This window comes from Tetrao urogallus (assembly GCF_951394365.1).
Source record: "Tetrao urogallus genome assembly, chromosome: 3".
Lineage (NCBI taxonomy): Eukaryota > Metazoa > Chordata > Aves > Galliformes > Phasianidae > Tetrao > Tetrao urogallus.
Genome location: NC_136815.1, coordinates 84240718 through 84262005, shown reverse-complemented (window position 1 = coordinate 84262005; position 21288 = coordinate 84240718). Strand labels below are relative to the sequence as shown.

Here is a 21288-nt window from a genome sequence, read left to right as displayed (position 1 = left end):
AGCTGGGTAGGAGAAATATGAGCAAGGAATCTGTGATAACTGTCTTCTCTGTAGAAGATTACTACAGTTTTAAATAATTGCACAAAACACTAATGTGACAGAAGAGAAGCCAACTGTGTGAAGCCAGGTGTGCAAGTCTGATTAATCTCCTTTGGATTAGATTCTTCATGCACAAAGTAATGAGAAATTTTGCAGGATGTTGGTTCCCAATGGGGTTGTGACCACTCAAACCTGTACGTGATTAAGTAATAAGTGTGTCATAATTATGGAAGAGTTGTTTAGACATTAAAAGTTTTATGATAATCTAGAGACTCAATCCCAGCAGTTCAGTTAAATTTGGTCCCAGGTGATGATTTCAGTTCTTCCTTAATCTTCAATGAAATGCGGGGGCTGAAGCGTTGTCCTAAATGCCCGAGCACTGCATGTGGATATTGGAAAATGAAAATTGAAAGAAATTCTGCTCATGAAGTTTCTATAATAATGATCATATTTGAAAGCCAGCAGGAGCTCACGAGGAGGCCAACAGGAAATGCAGAGCAGTGGATCGACAGTATCAAAACAATTAAGAATTGCATTTTTCTGCTGGGTCTGCCCATCTTGTGCTAGAAAGGAATCAAATAACAATTAAGAGAGGCATGCTGCTTTGTTCCAACAGCATAAAAATTAGAGAGAGGCTGTGATGGCATTTCCACACCCAGTACCGTGACAGGGATGCTCTGTGCTGATGCAGCATTACCAAGACCATTGGGAGATGGTGTGGAGAAAAGTACCAAGCACCCTTCTGCAGCACCAGAGGCACCCCTGCAGTGACTGCTCCACAGTCTGCTCTTGGACCGTCTCCATTCCCACATGGCTTCATCCCCTTCTTAAGGCACTTAGGCCTTGAGAAGAGTCATGCCATGGCTGTGTCTTCTTCTTTCTTACAGCCCCTCTTTAGATACTGAAATGCCGCTCTCAGGTCTCCCCAGAGCCTTCTCTTCTCCCAGCTGAACAGCCCCAGCTCTCTCAGTCCGCATTTGCAGGGGAGATGTTCCACCCATTTGATCATTTTTGTGGCTTTCCTCTGGATCACTTCAGCAGGTCCACATCTTTCCTGTACTGATGACTCCACATGCAGACCCAGAACTCCAGGTGAGGCCTCACCAGCACAGAATAGAGGGGTATGATCACCTCCCTCAACCTGATGGCCATGCTTCTTTTGATGCAGCCCTCTGCACTATGAGGGAACACTGCTGGCTCATGTCCAACATGCCATCTACCAGACTTTTTCAGCAGGGCTATGCTCTCTCCTTCCTTCCCCCAGCTTGTACTGATAGCGGGGGTTGCTGCAAACCAGGTGCAAGACCTCACATTTGGATTTCATGAGGTCCACTGCTTGAGCCAGGGCCCACTGCTCAGCCTGTCTGGGTCTCTCTGAATAGCATCCTGTCCCTCAGGCATGTTGACCACACCACACATCTTGGTGTCATCTGCAAACCTTCAGATGTCACTGTCATTGATGAAGAAGTTAAAGAGCATTGGTCCCAGATCTGACCCCAAAGGGACATCATTTTACTGATTTTATACCTTTAGTGATTTTATAATATCACGTTCCCATTTACATTTGTAAAAAACAAATTTACATTAAATAGTTATGCATATGCACGTATTTGCATACATACAAACATGTTAAGTCTGAACTTGAGGCATTTCTGTAACTTCTGACTGAAATGTGTTCCGTCACAAGATCACATTTTCCCTTGCACTCTTGTTGAACAGAGATAGCTAACAGGCCACTGTTCCTTCCTACCAGTCATGATCAGAATCTCTTAATCTTTCCTTCAATATTCTCAAAAAATATTTAATAGAGAAATGGGTGCGTAAAGAGAACAATCTTCACCTCGAATGCCAGGATTCAGATTTTACCTGTTTTCCCATACACAAGCTGAGGATGTCTCTAGGCTTATTAGAAAAAGAATATCCTTAATTCTGCTTCTCACTGATGAGGGTGCTTCATTAGGATTGACTGCTCATTTCCAAAAATTATACATGGCTAATATGATTACCACTGGAGAACACAAGGAGCTGAACAAACACATCCTTAGACCATGAATGTAAATGGATCCTTAAGAATAAGCTTAATGCTTTTATTTATAAAGTGTGTACAAATGAGGCTTTCTGTTCTAGCAGGAATGCCTTAACCAAATCTAAATCTCAGCTCTTTTCTCCCACATGTACAACAGTCTGTCCATATGCACATACAAGAGGTCAGTTATGATCGAATGAGAGATGAGTGAAGGTTACCATGGACTAAGAGAAGTCACAGTTATATTTCACTTTAATTGGAAAGTCATCGCCATCAAGCAATTGATTTATGCTTAAGACCAATTCTACTTCACACAAAATTTCCAGCTGCAAAAAAACCCCCCAAACCATCAGAAGCACCCATCTGCAATGCTTCTGCTATCTTCCATGAAAGGAAGGCTTCTGAATGATGGCTACTTAGTACCAGAGGTTTTTCCTACACCTTATTTTTCTTACCGACACTATTCCTTTTTTATTTTTATTATTTTTAAATATTTTCGTCATGTTGGCCTCATTTTTGAGCCGCTTTTTGTAATTAGAATGAAGTGGAGGGTAATAGGAAGCTGTCACTTTCCTCACCTGAAGCCATTAATACTGCTACCTGGCTACCATGCCCATTTGGTTTGTAGTATAAGGCAATTATGTGTAGATTTTGGCAGGCAAGAAAGCAAAGAGATTCCACATAAAATGAACAAAACTATACTGAACAAAAATGTGCAGCCATCCAAACAGGAACATGAAGAGACCACATACAGTTATGAGAGAAAACCAAAACATGTTCTTCCCTAATGAGCTCTTTCCTGATATTTTTCTTAAGCTACATAAAACAAGGAAAACTGAATATTTTTCACATTAGCCCTGAAAAGGCTGGAGTAGCATTAACACCAGAAGAGCAACCCAGTGAGAACACCGGGAGCTGCCCCACTACATAGATGAACCATATCTCATCTTGAGCTTGGATTTCAAGGCATTACATCCTGGCAAGTGGCTGAAACTATGAGCAGACTGTTCAAAAGATACAGGCAAGGACTTAGGGAACCTTTTTTGTTCCATGTAAATGAAATAATTCTCTGTTTCAGTGGCCTAAATGACAGACAGGAGAGTGGAGTCCAGAGGAAGCAGGTGGCAGGAAGTGTGAACAGGGAGCCAAAATGGCAAGAAGCCATGGGATAGTACAGCCTGTGTAAGGATAGGGGGGCAAGTGAAAGAGAAACAGGGAAAAATGTAGGGTGTGTGCAGAGGGACCTGCCCAGATGGTGGTTGAGGGGAGAAGTGACAAAGAGTAATAGCAGAAAGCAAAATTCTCCCTCTCCTCTCAACCCCAATGCTCTTTATGATTAAAGGCATTTAAAGATATCCAGTGTTTTCTTGGTATTTCCTTTCCCATCAATGCACATTCTGTAATTTTTGTGGCAATGGTACATCTTGATAAAAAAGAGTGAAGAAAATGCTCTGCCGGCATTAGGTAATTATGTCTGAGAGGGGAATAGTCCTGAAGCAACCCTGATGATGGTGCAGCCTGAAAATGCTCAGTGATACCTGCCCTAGGTACAACACACACATTACCAGTACACACAACAACATGGGTGAATATCTTTACAGGACACAGAGCACTTTGCTACAAGGGCAGGCTTTTCCTATAAGGGAAATGGTAGCGCTGAGGGTCTAGGAACACCAACTTACCAGTTAAGTGGCTGGCAATCCTGGCAATAGGTTTAGGAGGCAGGGCAGGGGGCTGTTTGAGGAGGGACAACTGTTTCACTGGGGTGTCCTCATGTTCTCCAGGGAAAGCAGCAGATTTTTTGGGGGGAAGTAGCAGGACTGGCTTAGCTGTAGGATCTTGGGACAGGAGGACTCCAGATTCATTGGATGTGGGGCTTTCTTCAGACACTGGAGGACACAACCACATCATAGACGCAACAACGTTACGAGCAAAGCAGTAGCGGATACAGCCATTGTAGAACGTGAAAAGCAGAGCAAGAATGCAGGTTAAGACTAATAGATTTCACTCAAACATTGTGTAACACAGAAAGAAGGAAAGAAGAAAAAGAGAAAGAGTAACACGCATCTACACAACAGATGAATTTCCCATTACCTCTGACAGAAGTCAGCTCCAGTATGCCTGCCTGGGACGTATTCCCACATGTTGAATACAAATGCAAATGTTTCAAATGTCACATCCTGGATGGTCTGTCACCACAGCTTGCTCAGGACCTTATATGTTAGCAGGGGGTCTTTAGATTAATACTATAACCGTAAAAGCATCTAACAAGGGCTATTCCATTTCAAAGAGGTCACGCAGTTCACCTGATGGCAGATGGGCACTTTTGCTAGTCACTTTTCCTCATCTGACCTTCATCCATGACTCTCAGTGCTACACAGAATGAGTGGTTAACTTAGATGTACAGATTGTTGTCTCTCTTCACAGAGTGAGGACGAAGCTTAGATGGCCTCACCTAGGGCAGCGCAGCTGGCTGCTAATTACTGAAAGTTGTGTGATGTAAATGTCACCCAACACCACATGGCGAGAAAAGGACAAGACATACCCCAGGGTTTAAAAATACTGTCAGACCACTTGAGCTCATTGGCACACCTGAGAAGTAGCAGGAGAGAAATCCACAGCTATAAGTTCACAAAATGCAGAGACTTTGCTTTACTTGCAGACTTTACTTGTGTAGAAGCAGCAGTTACTGCTGTGCTGAGGGAGCAAACATTTTTTTATGGAGCACTCAGTGATAACCTATTTGCTTTATCTCCTTCTCCACCAGAAGACCTTGGTCTTCAACAAGATGTTACCTGTCCCATCCATGATCTCTGTGGTTGGGAGCACCTCGTACGAGCAGGGTTCCCCAGGTGCTGAGCCTGACTCCAGTTCTGCTAGGGCTGGCAGGGATACCTGGCTGGAGCTCAGCACTTGTCCAGAGCCCAGAGGCTGCCCATTCTCCAAAGCTCCTTCTTCATTTGGTATGGAGAGCTCTCCATCTGTTAATATTTGGAAGAAAGCAAAATGATAACAGAAGGCACATAAATAAGATGCTGAAAGAATTTAAAGTGAATCCTGCGAACAGTAATATATTGTTTGTGAGTGAGAAACCTGTACTAAGCCATTGTATGTTTGTAGAATCAGGGATAACAATCAAAACAATACGGTTCGGATCTCAAAAATGCAACTTATATTGAATAATTTTTGAATATATCTGACTGATGTTCTGTCTGTAACAGTTTCACACAAGTGTGACAGCATTTCATTTGCCTGACAGGGTTGTTATGTGATACGATATGTGATGTATGAATTATGTATTATGATATGTGGTCTAAGCTGGATGGCTCCCAGTCACCTTTCATCTGATAGAGTGATAAAATCTGTTTTTCCCTCTGTCTCCACTTAAGCTGCAAACTGAAAAATGAGAATGGGCTGGAAGTGAAGCTATCAAGCTTTTTTCTTTAAAAAGACAAACACAATAATACATGATTTATATTTCAATAATAATAATAACAACAAATATTATTCTCTTCCACCATTTTTTAAACTCTTAGGGGCACAAACAAAATCACAGACATATGCCACTGTTTTATATACTAATAAAACTACTGTAGTCTTCCAGCATGACCAAGAGTATAAGTAAGGGAAAGAAAACATTTCTATAGTTGCCTGGTAAAAGTCTTGATATTAAGATAAAGCAAATTACATTTTAGAAGTCTTTTTTTTTTTTTTTTTTTTTTTTTTTTTTTTAAGTCCTTATCAATAACTTACCAATTTGAGCAAACATTTCTGGATCAGCAATTGTTAGTTTTTTTTCCTATCAAATACCACTTCACATTAGCAATAATATAGAACAGAAGGGTGGGATCAGCTCATTCTCCACAGCATCAACCCACATGATTTTTATATCAGAACTTGTTATGCACAGCCCTCTGGTACCTAGAGGCAAAGACTACACAGATATCTCAATTACAATTTTATGAAGTATTCTGCCATTATGAGTAGAAGCCTGAAAATACAACCAGAATGTGACCTGTAAAGCAGAAAGCCTAGCAGGCAGATAAAGAGAGCCTGGTGTTACCACACATTCAAATCATCATTTTTTGAAATCAAATTCAGAATACCCAGTTCTAGTTGCTGATTTTGGGGCAACTGTGACTAGCCATATTATTGCTCACTGTACCAAACAGATGTACATCATTCAAGTGAGTACACATTTTCCCCTCACAGGGATAAGATGCACATAACGTTTTGGAAAACAACAATGAAGAGATAAAAAAAATGTTAAGTTTCACTTAGACATCGAGACACTGCAATTAACAAGTCTGGAAAGAAATCAGATTATTTTCTGCCTTGTAAAGTCTCTGCACAACGTGTAAAGATGATCTATTGTTTATTTTGGTATTGTTAGAAATAGCGAGGTCTTGACATTCTTGGTTATCTTGCAGTGCTTTTGAAGAACTGGAGTTTTTACCGTGTACTGTTACATCACAGCAGCCTGAAACTCTACCTGTAGCTTTCAGAGCAATCAACTGAGCTGGCAAAAGGTGGCAACATTAATCAAAACTGAAGGTTTCAGCCAACTGTTCACAGCACAGCTTCACTGTAGGTGCTTCGGTCATTCGATACAAACCACTTTATTTCCATAGACAGCAAAGATCTAACAACAGTTCAGCCAACATTTAAGATGAATGTTTTTTTGACTTAGCTGTTTCAGTGGAAATACTATATATCCTGTTCTTGATTTGTCTCCCTTTTATAAACATGCCCCTTCACGGTGGTCAGGATAAAGGCTGCTGTTATCTCAGATGCATGGTTTCATGACAGACTGTAACTATTTACTGAGCAGAATAACTGCTTTTTGAACCAAAGACAGTGATTATATCCAGCAGCATTTACTAATTTCAGCACAGGACTAAATTTAAGCAGTATTCTTACCTAAGAGAAAGATTTTTTTCTTTAAGGATATCTACGTATTTTAATGAAGTGAGATACCAATTGTAACATGTTGATCTTACAGTCTTAAATGCACTTTGCACTTCTCAAGGTATATTCAGCAAAGCAAAACATCAGATAAGGTTTTGACTTTCATTTTCCAACATAATAACAAGCATGACAGTTCTCTGTATTGACAGCATAACTTATTTTAATCTTCCCTCCAAATATCTCTAATCTTCATCTAGACTCTAAAAATCATCCTCAGATTTGACTGAAATGATCAGACGACACAAAATGATGACTGAAACATATACCTTAATTTTGAGCTTGCTTAAAGCTACAAAGGGAGCTGCTAAAACACAGAAAACAGATCAAACACAGATAAAATCATCATTTGTAGAGTGAAGAATCTCTCAATGTGAATTAATCCTGGATCAGAGGCATGCTTGACAATCAGATATAAACGGCAAATTAATTGCTATTTTTAAAGCACTAAAAGCTATGTTAGTTAGCTGACATACAAATGAAAAGAATTCTAGTAATGCAATTATGATATATATGGATGAATCAATTAATCTTAAGGAACTGACTAAGAGTTTAAAGTTAATTTTGCCCATTGATAACGCAATATTTTGTTCTCATGCTCGCTAAATCCTTTGCTGCATTTTCTCAGAGCCTGCTGTTTCTAACTGGAAAAAGATTTTCCCTAGATGCATGAGTCAGTTTGATCTGGAAGGGACCAAAGTGAACAACATGAACTCTGCAGCAAAATGAGCACGCGAAGGATGCTGCCCTGCTGATCCTGCACCCTGCCATGGAAGAAGCAGAACCTCAGAGAAAATTCTCCGATGCAGAAAACTCAACCCAGACTTGTTGGTTCACCTTTGCATATGAAAAAAACAATATGGGGTGAAGGCTCAGAAACATGGAGATGTTATGCTCAAAAGAGGTGGACCCTGGGAGCTTGTTTGGCCTAGCAGCTGGACTGCTCACTGAGCACCAGTCTTATCTACTGGAGGATGAGGGTTTGAACTCTCAGCTTAGTGTAATTCTTAGACTATCACACGTTCACGAGGCCAGATGGAATCTACTCCAGGGTACTGAAGGAGCTGGCAAAAGCTCTTGACAAACAACATTTCATCATTTATCAACAGACCTCGTCAACTGAGAAGCTCCCAGATGACTGGGAGTCAGTGTGACTCCCATTTACAAGAAGGGTTGTAAGGAGGATCTGGGGAATGATAGGCCTGTCAACCTGACCTTGGTATCAGGGAAGGTTATGAAGCAGATCATCTTGGCCAAGAAGGCCAAGAGCATACTGGTTTGTATCAGTATACAACAGCACCAGTCAGTAATGGTCAGTAATGCCAATAGCACTAGTGAAGAAATTGTCCTCGTGTACTCAGCACTGGTGAGGCTGTACCTTGATTTGTGTTCAGTATTGAACCCCTCACTACAAGAAAGACATCGAGGTCCTGGAGTGTGCCCAGAGAAGGGCAGTGAAGCTGAGAAGGGTCTGGAACACAAGTCTTATGAGGAGCAGCTGAGGGAATGGGATTGCTTAGTCCGGAGAAGAGAAGGCTGAGGAGAGACCTTATAGCTCTATACAGCTACCTGAAAGAACATTGTAGAGAGGTGGAGGTTGGCCTCTTCTGTCAGGTAACTAGAGATAGGAGGAGAGGGAACAGCCTCAAATTGTGCTGTGGAAGTTCAGGCTGAATATTAGAAAAAAAAATATTTTCAGAAAGAGTGATAAAACATTGAAAGAGGCTTCCCTGGGGAGCAGTGCAGTCACCATCCCAGGATATGCTCAAGAAACATGTAGATGTGGCACAGCTTAGTGGATGAGATGAAAGGAGGCCTTTTCCAGCCTTTATGATTCTGTGATTCTATGATTAAGCATGACTTGTACTCAGGAACTCATTCACCAGATTCACTTTTGGTACTTCTCGAAAATGTCTTAGTGTGAAGCAGCCCAATTTGCATGTGGACAGTGCCTAGGTGGTACAGACCAGTCTTTTTGTTGTTTCATTCCTTTGGAGCTCTGCCTGCCTTATCACCGTATCTTTTGATTCTGAACACCTTGGAATAGAGAACTTCTGGTATGACTGAAAAATGTCAAGCTCATGAGCTCCTTCCACAGATAAATGACCAAGGAAGTGAAAATGATATGGAGAATTCTACATCCCGTGTCACTTTCCATTTTCAGTTGTCTTCTCAGTATTGGCCTGCTTTCAAGTAAGAACAGCTAGGAAATTATTCTTGATGGTGAAGGGTAGGAAGGTGGGGCACATCCATGCCGAGGCGATGCAACACTGAGCTCTGTTGTTTGTCGTTTATCATTCACACGACACTTTCAAATCCTGACAGGACATAGGTAATTTGAAATATGGGTTTTAAAACCTCATTGTGTTCAGATGGACAGTACAAAAATACGAAGATGAAGGTCACCCATGAGGAATCATTGCATTATTATCTGCGAAGCAAATGATCAGTATACACATTCAGAATTTCCCACTAAAGGAAAATTTGTTTATATTCAGATTAAAGAAGAGGTATGAAAACGCTACCAGTCCGTTTAATTCTTTGACTGGTATCATAGCACACTGGGCAACTCTATAGACAGTCGCTTTTGAAATGGTTACAGTTTGATGTTAAAATCAAAGCTATTCATCTTTTGATGAAAAGAGCTCACTGTTTGAGCTCTTGGCTCTGCCAGTCCACAAACTATTAGAATGGAACGCATCTAATCAGATACTTCTTCAGTGTGCTGTTTTTCTAAAAGTACACTGTATTTGAAATAAATACAGACTTTGCCTATATTTTCAGAAGATTCAAGTTACAGAACCTATAAAAGAAGGAAAAGTTATTTGGGCATGAGTCTGCACCTTGCCAAGAAATGAGCTCCCTGCACTTCAAGCTAGAGTGGTTTCACTTCAACAATTTAAGTACGAGGCTCACCGAAATAATAAAATCATTTATTGTTTCCCAAAAATAGCAGCTGGAATGCAGTGACTCTTCTGTGTGAACACTGTGATCTACTGTGCTCTGTTAGCTCTCACCTGTTGGATGACACAGTCACCTGAAAAGCCAGCAAATCCCAAAGCAAACCAGTCAGAGAGTCACTAAACAACAGGAGAACAAACTGGCTGTCTAATTCTGGTTTTCTTCAGCATAGATGATAAAATAACACTAAGTACACTGCAGTTTCAGAATTTCTGTTCTTATGTCAGTCTATCTGTATGGTTTCCTTTAATCTGTTTAAGAAAGAAAAAGGCAAAATAATCACTCCTCAGCTTTGGTCTCCTCTTTGGAAAGGCAGAGATTTAGCACTGGTTCCGTGTGTTGTCTGTGCAAGATGATTCTTGGCGTAGAAAGCATAGAAACAACCATCAAATAAAGCTTTCTGCTATGAAGTGATGCACTTCCACAAAGTATTGGAGATTAGCTATCAGGAACTACAAGGAAAATGTTATTTCTGTGTAAGGTTTGCAGTGAGATATAATACCCTTTATGAGAACTATGCTTGTCCTGCTATATCAATGAAGAAAATGTTACTTTTCCTCTACACATTTTGCCTTACTTACATTCTTAAATCATATGTGATCACCACTGCTATACCTATACGCAACTATCTTCCCCTCTGCTCTGCTTCTTTCAAGGAAGGACTCCTTAAAAACTTCACAGCTTTCTGTGTTTGCAAACAGCAGGAAGTAAGGTGAAGATACTGAATTAGACATCTAACTGTGTTGAGTGACAGTTTCCCGTTTAGTTGCACCTGACAATAAAAGTCTGATGTCTCTACATCTTGTACTGGAAATAGGAAAAGGCAGCACGTATTTCATACTAGGTCTTTCTGATATGAAAAGGTGAAAAATGACTACAAAGAGGAGATTTTTTGTTTGTTTCCATGATGAGGACCTCCAGACAACATAATGCCTACTTCACCAGGCGACAAAGAAGATTACAGACTACTGCAGCCCTTTGCAGGAGAGAAGGGAGAATTTCCCTCAATTTCAAGGCAGAGAACAGGATCAAGTTGCACAGGAGAGATTTTATGAAGGTGAGTGTAGGGATGACCAGAAGCTGACTTCCAAGCTCCCCAGGGTGCTGAACCAGGAACCTTGCTGGCAATGGAGACACCTGGCTGCACATTCAATCCAAGTCACTGTCCAGAAAGTGCAAAAACCAAGGCATCAAAAAGGGAAAATCTTTGGCCAGTTGTGGTTTCTACTCTGCACTTGCATCTAGGATGACTTTCAAGACAGCTAGCCATAGTAAGAGCTCAGGCATCCTCAAAGGATTAAAAAGCATCTAGAATAGGTAACAGATGAAAACCACAGAAAGTAATCACAAGCTGCACATTGATTTTGTTTGGACTAGTAAATTTTTACATCATCTCTTCTTTCCCAACAAGCTAGATCAAAGTAGATTTAAATGGTCCAGATTTTCTAACATAGATCCTACTTAGAAAAACTCTGGAAGTTTATAACTTTGATTGACTTTTACCAGGTTTTGTTGTGATATTGTTAATCACTTCTAGACTTGGAATTAATGAGGCATCAAAGTACATACCTCAGTTCTACCGAAATTAAAATACAACCGTGGCATGCCAGTACAGTTTGCTTAATTAATTGCCTTAGTTACTAACAAGAGAAGCAGCAAACAAACAAAAGCTGGAGTTAAGTACTCACAAATACGTGATATCAATTATTCGTTATGCTACCTGTGTAAAATAATGGTGTTTTGTATAAGTAATACATCACCAACTCAACAAACGAATAATTCTGAATGGGGAAATATTATTATTATGTATTCTGGGTTGTTTCAAGTGTTCTATGCTCATCACACAGTCCCAAACCTTAAAAACATTTCTCTTCTCCACAACCATTAATCCTACAGTGACTCAACCAGAGATAATAAATGCATGCAGAGACCCATTCCATCTCCCCTCAGTCGGGATGCCTTGCTGTTTTGCAGCAGGTGACTACAGTACAGTGTTGTGATTTATATTTTTACTGCTTTACTTTCTGATTAGCTTACAAGTTTATTTGCAAGATCCACCCAGAGATGTTTGGAGACCTTATTCTGTACGGTTCTGCCATTCCAGATGGTATTGCCAGTTCTTAATGTTATGACAAAGTGAAATCTGTCCATAAAACTATATGGGATGTCAATTTAACATTGTGAAAAGAAGAACGCTTACCTTTATCAAAAATTTCCTTTAGCACTCCTCGTTTTATAAGCTCCTCTCTGCTTTGCCTCATTGATATCTTTCTTTCCAAAGCTGAAAGCAAAGGAGAAGGGGGATTATTAACAGAAAAGAAAGGAAATGTTTCAAAACGCTTCTTCTCCATTTACAGTCAGTAGCAAATGAGTCAAAAGCCCAAAGAAACTCCTTGGTTTTGAAGTAAGGCTCATATTGAGAGAAACATCTACAGACTGGCTCATTTGAGGGCATGTCTCAATTCCCATTTGGATACATGACCCAAGTGTTTCTTGCTAGTAAAGAGAGAACAAAAAAATAATGCAAATGTCTGTGAGGGAAAGGTAAAAAAGAAAGTAATGTGAAAGATAATGGAGAAAGACTGGATTGTGGATTGGCTGTGGATTGTCCTCTCTCCATGGAAGAGTACTGGCACCGCTGGTGCCCTGAAGGCAAGAGTAATTTGCTACTAGCTCCAATGAGAGTAGAACAAGGCATTTGGGATAGTGCCAAAAATGAGCTGTTTAGTGGAGTCTTCTCCCTGGAGGGGTGTTTTCCCCAAAATAAGTACAAACAAATGACACTCCATGACAGTAATTTAACACCAGGGCTCAACAGCCTGGGTCCTGTATTTGCTGCTTGGAGACTGTGGTCACCGGGGCAGCAAGATGACAGATAGAAATTTCATGTTTGTTTAGTTCAGCAGTAATTAAAACAATGTCCAATTAACCAAAACATCACAGAGGACATGGATTCAGGCGAACTGCTGAAAGGCAGCAAGCAAGGGGCACGAGAAGTGATGTGCAGGAGGGGCTGTGACTGTGTGCGCTCTCCGAGAAACAGGCTCATGCTTGCCAAAAAAGAGGCACAGTTAAGGGCGAACCGCTTCTGCCATATGCTCCCCTATCAGACACAGCGCAGATGCACACACAGATGAACTGAGACTTTGCTTCTTCAGTCTCCCCAAGGCAGATTTAAAGCAAAAGGGGCTCCAAAACACTCTGCCCCTGAAAACACGAGGATGTAACCTTTTCCGGCGCTGCTGGCTGCTCTCTGTTCCCAGAGGGACACAATATACTTGGTGAATTAGCTGTGCTTACACTGACACACTGCATTCATTGCAATTTATTTGCTGTCAGATACGAGTGGCTTAGCACGAACAAGGCAGTGCTGATTTATAAAGCATTCAATTCCATAATATCAATTTAGATCTCCCCATTTTTAAGATCGGCTTTGAACATGTATTCTTTAGGACTGAGAAAGCCAGCAGACACAATCTGTAGCTAATAAAACCCCTGCTTTCTTCTGAACACACCCTCTGAGCTTCAACATCAATCAGAATTATGGCAGTACAAGCCCCATTGGCCCTCTGTGTGGCACAGTTTTATTTCTGAAGCTCTTACTGTAACAGCCCAGTTTAAGAAGTGCTTTAGGCACCTCACTGCCTTTCAGCAGAACTTAGATTTCTAATATGCTTTTGACAGATAGACACCCCAGCAATCAGCCTGCGGAGTTGCCTTGTAGACTGGCTGTCCATCTGTCTTTTCCTTGCATCCAAACAGCCTTGTTCTGGTATGGCATTTAAAGCTTCTTCTCTAAGAACAGCCACCATCAGTCCCTCCAAAAAAAAAAAAAAAAGTCAAAACAAGCTACAGCTAATCTTTGAGCTTTCTCCCACCACAGAGATCATTAAAATCCTGTCTTTAAAGACTAATTTGGCCTTACTGAACTCCTTTTCCAATAAGTCTGAGAAACAGTAATTTTCCCCAAATGCAAACAGAGTAGAGCACTCAGCTTGTGTTGGTTGGAGGGCAATTAAGCAGGGCAAACCAGCAGCAAAGCAGCAGTTTCTGTTTGTAGGCCAGCAGCATTCTTCACAAAACAAAGAGAGAGGCAAATTCTGCTATTTCTGAACTTCACCAGAAATAGCAAAGTAACAGACTCACGCTTTACATACAAATCCGAGCACATGACTGCAGGAGTACAACCATATGTTGTATACAAGCAGATAGATTTCCATACAAGATGCTTGGTTTTCATATACCATACAGAAATAAGCCAGGTGAGAATGGCCAACAAAAGGTACAAACCCCCTGAGGTGTGTAGATCAAGCCATCAAAGTCAACCACTGAGGACACAAACATGTCTGTCATTTTGCACAGGCACTGGCACCCACTGGCGTTCCTCATTCCACCCTTTTGCCTTGTGAACACTCAGCTAGTTATGCAGCACAATTACTGCTGACTTCGTAACCAGGCGATCCCATCACATTATAAAAGCAGCAGAAAGAAACCCAGTAATACTTCTGGGGTTTGAGTCCTAAAGTAAATACTATGCAGAAGCAGAGGAGCAACTTTCCCAAAACTGTCACAGAGCAACATACTCAAATATAGGGCAAGAATTCTCACAAACACAGATTATTTTGCAGTTCACCTAGCAGTCTATCTAAATTTTCAGAAGACTAAATACATAGGTTCTTTCACACATCTCCTTTTAGTTGTAATCTGTTTCTAATCCAGAATGGCAAAAGGAAAATCAAACCCCCCATAACCCAAATCAAACCACGCCAGTTTGAAGCTTAGATGAAAGCAATCTTTTTTTCAGTTTCCAAATCCTTTCTAAGTAGGCATAGAACAGAAAGTATTAATTATTTTCCTACTAAGCCAGTTTAATTAATAAGATATTTAGAGGAAGGGCATGCTGGGCTAAGAGCAGCACTGAATGATAATAACAGATGCTATACTAAAACGATGGAACATGCTGCTTTCTCTTATTACAAATCTTCCTCCCGAACAAGTCTTGCACATTTAAATGCGTAAACTGCTATGCTACTGCAGGATCAAGTGAAAAAAAAACCAGCATGCAAGTGTCTAAATGCAGAACTCATTAGGCTCTAACAGCTTGTACAATCAAATGTTTCACTCTGCCTCGATTTCTCTGACAAAGATTGCCAGATCTTTTACGAAGGATTTTATTTTCAAGCAGAAAGCGGATACAGAATGAATTCATTCACTTTCAATTAAGAGGGGATCCATTCAGAGTACATAAAATAAATTAAAAAAAAGTACAGTAAATAAAAAACCTCCGAATTAATTTTCGATTCATGAGAACCCTGTAAATTCTGTGATGGGAGCAAATAAATTATAATTAATACTTAAGAAAAGATGTATTGCTTCATTGGTGATTTTCCTTGGTGATTAACCTCATTTTGTTCATTTGTACAATCTTCCAGGAGATTAGAAATAAGCATTAAGCCCCCTTTTGGGGACTGCTTATACCAGAAACTAGTTATCTTAACAAATTCACCCGTTTCCCAACAAATACTGTTACCAGCTTCTAGAAGTGAGATATCTGTATTTTATGACACAAATGTACAGATTTTGCCACTGAGCTCTGCAGTAGCTATTACTTTCAAGTTCTGATGAATAAACAGTGGGAAATACTTTTATTAATGCTCCTGAGCTAGTGCTTTTGAACTCTTCCCCAGGAGCAGCACCCCTCCACTGTTCAAACACAGCCTTCTCTGTGGCAGACCCATTAAGAACAGAAAAGCCCTGACAGGGTCATGAGGATTTCCAGCCCCTCCATTCTGGAAATCAAGCACAGTTTTGTCTTTATTCCTCTAATAATCTGCTGTGCTCCACGACGACAGTGCTTGTGGGCCATTCCTCCAGCTGAGAAGTTGAAGCATGCTGCTGCCTTTGTGCCAAGTGCCTCTGCTGTTCTATTAAGTAGCCAAAGAGGCATTTATGTAGTCAGGATATTTGACCCTTCTGTCCTGCCATTCTTTGCCCCAGGACCAAGACATCCCAGGTGAACTCTTCCAACATGCATCTCCCCCTCACATAACTTGTCATATTGCTGTTTAAACCAAGGGGTGTCCACAAGTCCTGCCCCTTCTATTTATCTGGCAACCAAAACTAAAGCCCCGGCAGACTCTTAACTCTGCCTTCTTCTGAGGTTGCCCTTAAGCCTAAAGAGCACTGGGGGCTGCTTTGCATGAATTCCTCCTTTCAAAGGTCGTTATAATCTTCATGATGATTTTAGGAAGCAAAAATCATTAGCTATGAATGAAGCACAGAGGAGGAGCTTCCTGGTGCGTCAATTATATTTGAATTCAATAGGTAAAAAATTGCTTTGCTAATGTTTCAGTTCTGAGTAACTAGAAACAACTGAACCAATAATTTCGCAATGTTAAGAAGAACTATCATTAATTTCCTTTAGATTTGCAAAGGAGAATTTTCCAGCTGTGAATGGATTACGTGTGAAAGAAAAAACCTGAGGGTGTTGGTTGATGCTTGGCTGAACATGAGCCAGCAGTGTGCCCAGGTGGCCAAGAAGGCCAGTGGCATCCTGGCTTGTAACAGAAACAGTGCAGGTAGCAGGAGCAAGGAAATTAACCACCCCTCTGTATTCAGCCCCGGTGAGATCACACCTTGAGTACTGTGTGCTCAGTTTTGGCCCCTCACTACAAGAAAGACATTAAGGCTCTGGAGAGCGTCCAGAGAAGGGCAACAAAGCTGGTGAGCGGTCTGGAGCACAAGAATTATGGGGAGCAGCTGAGGGAGCTGGGATTGTTCAGTCTGGAGAAGAGAAGGCTCAGGGGAGACCTTACTGCCCTCTAAAATGACCTGAAAGGAGGTTGTGGTGAGCTGGAAGTTGGCCTCTTCTCCTGCGTAACTAGCAACAGAACAAATGGGAATGGCCTCAAGTTGCTTGAGGGGAGATATGGATTGGAAGTTAGGAAAAATTTCTTCTCCAAAAAAGTGGTCAGGTGCTAGAATGAGCTTCTCAGGGAGATGGTGGAGTCACCATCCCTAGAGGTGTTCAAGAAATGTTTGGATGTTGAGCTGAGGGACGTGGTTTAGTGGGGAAATATTGGTGGGAGGTAGATGGTTGAACTGGATGACCTTGGGGGTCTTCTCCAGTCTTGGTGATTCTGTGATTATCTACCATAACATGTTGCATCAGACTGAAACTCTTCTACCTATGTAGACTTTCTTAATAATCAAACAGAGCAGGATTCACCTGTTAAATTTATACAGTGTGAGCTTCTGATTCCAACTGGTCCCCTTATATAGTAAGAGCAATTCTCAAACATTACTGACCTCAGCCCAATGTAGCATCTAAAACAGGCTAAACTGCACCTTGGAAATGCCTTTATTCTTTCCAGACTGCGAAGGAAGCTAACAGTGAGCAGCTGAGCTGGAGAAGCACAAAATGAGGACTGAATCTAATCTTGAAATCAACATTGACAGGAGAAAAAATTATGAAAGATATAGACAAAAGTCTCAGACAAAGTTGAGAGAAACAAAGGTGTGCCAGCTCATACAGAGTTCTATTAATTTTAGGATTGATTCAATATTTGTAGCATCACTGCTGTGAGCTTGAGGTTTGCACAATCGTAAAACATAGCTTGGGTGAAATAACTGTTTTGCTTTGCTTAGCCCTAAATACTTTTTTTTTTTCTTTTTTCTTATAATGTTTTCATATCTCTTGGAGCCTGAAGGAAGGAAAACTATCTTAACAGGTTTCTGAGTATCTGAGATTTGAAGTTTCTTACCAAAGCTTTGGGTCTCTCTAGCCTCAGCCAGGATTTTCCTACAACAGTACTATTTACAAAATCTGTCTCTGATAACTACCTAGAAAGGATTAGAAGCATCTGTTTGACTGATGTCTACCTATGAATTTCCTGTTCTGACTGTAGCCAAGCACTTCCATTATATGAAATTACAAATAAGCGAACGTCAGTTGGAAAAAGATGTAAGGGTACTAAAAGTTATGCTTGGTTTCTTAAAAAATACAATACTATAAATATCTCTCCAGGTGACTCTTTGTGTTGACAAAATCGATCCCTTTCAGTATGTGAACCATTTGGAAAACTTCTATGGTAGGTGCTATAAGACTAATAAAATAGGAACAGTATTGATACCCCACTGGATGAGTAACTAAAACCACAGGAGAAGCAAAGCAATATTACTGTTGCTGTAGAAGTAGCAAAGGGAGGTACAGACAAGTTGAAACAACTCAGCTGAACACCTACTTGGTCATCTGCAAATAATTAACAGCAATCATTGTGTAGCCAGTGGCCTACGCACTAGGCTATAAAATGAGCCTTCTAGATGCACTGTTTTTTTAATCTATAATTAATACAAATAAAATAACAGGGAAAAAAAGAGGCCCAAAGCCAAAACAAACTATTGATTTTATTTTTAGTACTGAAAGTACAAACAGATTTATTTTAGATTACGATTCCCTAAAACACAGAGATGATATTAGGGCATATTGCTTCTACATTTAGACAAACTTGAGACACCAATCCATCTCCTGTAAGAAGCACTGGAGTAGGAGCATGGACAATTGTCATTTGCCATAGCCTAGCCATGGAACTTACACAGTAGGAATGTTCACATTGCTTTGGGAATGCAGGCTCAAACCTCAAATTTCCAATTACTAATTAGAAAGGTTTGGAACATATAACAGTTGTCAGACCTGTTGGCTACAGATGAAAATTGAATTATTTCCTCCCTACTGATGGAATCTGATGAAAGTTAAACTGCAGAAAAGGTGAAACCAACCTTAAGAAAACTAGATTTATACTGATTGTTACTACATACAAAGTCAACTGTCAGAAGACAGGCTCAGGACAAAGAGTTTCAGAATTACAGGAACTAATCAAAGTACTACAAACCCCAATAAGCAAAGAAGATCACAAAACAGTAGTGAAAATCAGAAATACAGTCAGTGTACAAATCCAAATTCAGCAAACACAAGGAAAGCCAGAGAAACAATATTTGAATGATTTCCTCTAATATAATTAAAGAAGGAACTGAACCAAAGAAATCAGAAATCTCATTCGAGTACAGATAGACTGTATATTTTTCATATACAAAATTATTTTAAAAAAATCAGTAAAAGAAGCTACTTTCCTAGGAAAAGTACTGGACTTCAACTAGATCCAAAGAAACCCAACAAAATGGATTTCACAGGCTCAACAGAGCTAGTCTGCAATCAGATGAATGCATGAAAACACGAGCTAAAATAAAGGATCTTTACAAATATAACAAAGGACTTGAAAAAATATATCAGAGAATGGAAGTGAGAAGAAAATAAGTCCCTGGACATCCAGAAGAAAAATGGCACTGTCCCCAACTGCTCAGCTAATAAGCAAAGCAGAACTCCACTCGGTCAATGTCATGTGATAGTCTATGAACAGTATTTTGAAAAGACCTGCATTTTCACCCTTGTTGTGGTTTAAGTTGGCAAGCAGTGGAACGCCACACAGCCTTTCACTCACTGCCCACCCTCCCTGTGGGATGGGGGAGAGAATCAGAAAAAAAACCCAAACAAACAATATATACATGTATACACAACACTCACAAAGCAAGGGATGCACAAAGCAACTGCTCACTACCCACTGAGCAATGCCCAGCCAGGCCCCAAACAGCAACAGACTCCCTAGCCAACTGGTTTTATAGGTTGTTCACACGATGCAATGTGGAATGGGATATCCCTTTGGCCAGGTTAGGTCCTGCTTCTCTTCCCTCCCAGCTTCTTGTTTACCCCCAGCCCCATTGCTGGCAGAGCAGTATGAGAAACTGAAAACTGAAACATCTCAGCTCTGTACAGCACTGCTCAGCAACAAATGAAACATCAGTGTGTAATCAACACTGGTTTCTTTCCCAAAGCCCAGCTGTACCAGACGCTTTGAAGAAAATCAGCTCTGTCCCAGCTAAAACCAGGACAACTCTCTTTGTACATAATTGGTTTTCCTGTCACACTGGAGTAGGAATGTACAGAAAGCTAGGAAGTATTCAGAGAGCTGACCAGAATATGTTGCAAAAAATAAAAAAGAAGAAGAAAAGGCATTCCTTGCATTCTTTTCTGGGAACTGTAGCAAAGCATTTTTGTGATTTCTTATGTATACTAGAACTGGAAAGTTGAATCACCAAAATATGTTGCTTCCACATCACTTAATGAAAAATGAGCTTCTGTGGCTTATTTAAAGAAACTAGCAGGAACGTAACATAGCATACATTAGAGAACACCTGCCCTACAATTACAGTGTGATTACAGCACAGAAAGCCATATCCTGGGAATTCTGAATATATATAATTTAGGCATCAAAAACAGTATGGAAGGGGGTGGTACTGCCTTCTTTGAAGATTTTCATCCAAGTAAGAAACCTGGCAGGCTTTAAGAGCCCACGCTGAATTCCTACTTCATCCTAATTAACCAAAGATAAATTGAATATGGCTATTACCACCATTGTTCTAAGTGAAATGAAGCTGTGTCCTAAGTGCCAGCAGAAGGCAGCTGACACAATGACAGAATATCCACCTGTGTCTTCAGATGAATCACAAGTGAATGAAATCATGGCTTCTCCTACAGGCTTCTGCCCTGTAACAAACACGCAGAAGTTGTGGCATCAACTGAACTGAGAATGTGGGGTTTTTTTGCAATCAGAGAAGGTTGGTACTGCCAGCTGAAATTATTAAAAAGAAATCTGTAGGAACAGCAGCAGCTGCGTAGCTGAAAGAATGGCTGCTTTTTCAAAGTAACTCAGCTTGCTTAAGGCACCTCCCAGTCTCAGATTTCTGCAATGTAAGAAACAACAGCTATGCTAATCAGTAGGCTAATCAGTGAGCAGCCAGGTGACATTTCTGAACTGTGCTTCCTTTGCTCCAAGATGGTACCCAGATGATGATACCGATTTTGGGGATCTGCAGTGTCATCTGCAAAGGCAGAAATGCCTTTTTGCAATGTTCCACTACCTAACAGTTGAAGGCACTTTCCTCAGAGCAAGAACCAAATCATCTACACGGTGGGCACTGCTTGAATAATACAACTCAAGTGACTTTCTGCAGCTGAAAAGAATTCTCTTCAGAATAGTTTACACATGGGATATAAATAACCAGGCAAGCTGCTGCTTTTGGATTTGCTCCTCATCAGACAGTGTGTCCAGATGGCATAATACAGAGTAGATAATACAGAAGCAAGTCTGGCAGATGTCAGGAAACTGGATTATATGGTGTAACTTTTAGAGGATGAAGAAGTCAGTTTTCTTGACGCAGAAACAATGGGGGAAAATATCAAG

General features: G+C 40.6%; 1 protein-coding gene across 4 annotated transcripts in view; it reads right to left on the bottom strand.

Moving 5' to 3' along the window:
- The window catches only part of PHACTR1 (phosphatase and actin regulator 1), a gene marked incomplete at both ends in the record, with an annotated part of 284448 nt that overhangs the window by 55177 nt on the left and 207983 nt on the right, over positions 1–21288 (bottom strand). For 3 of the 4 annotated variants that reach the window (XM_079533808.1, XM_079533809.1, XM_079533810.1), the window contains 2 exons: positions 4861–5046; positions 12192–12272. In XM_079533808.1, the coding sequence (XP_079389934.1) occupies positions 4861–5046; positions 12192–12272 (267 nt within the window). Of the gene's footprint in view, positions 1–3747; positions 3955–4860; positions 5047–12191; positions 12273–21288 lie in introns of all 4 variants that reach the window. The other variant, XM_079533811.1, reaches the window with a different exon arrangement.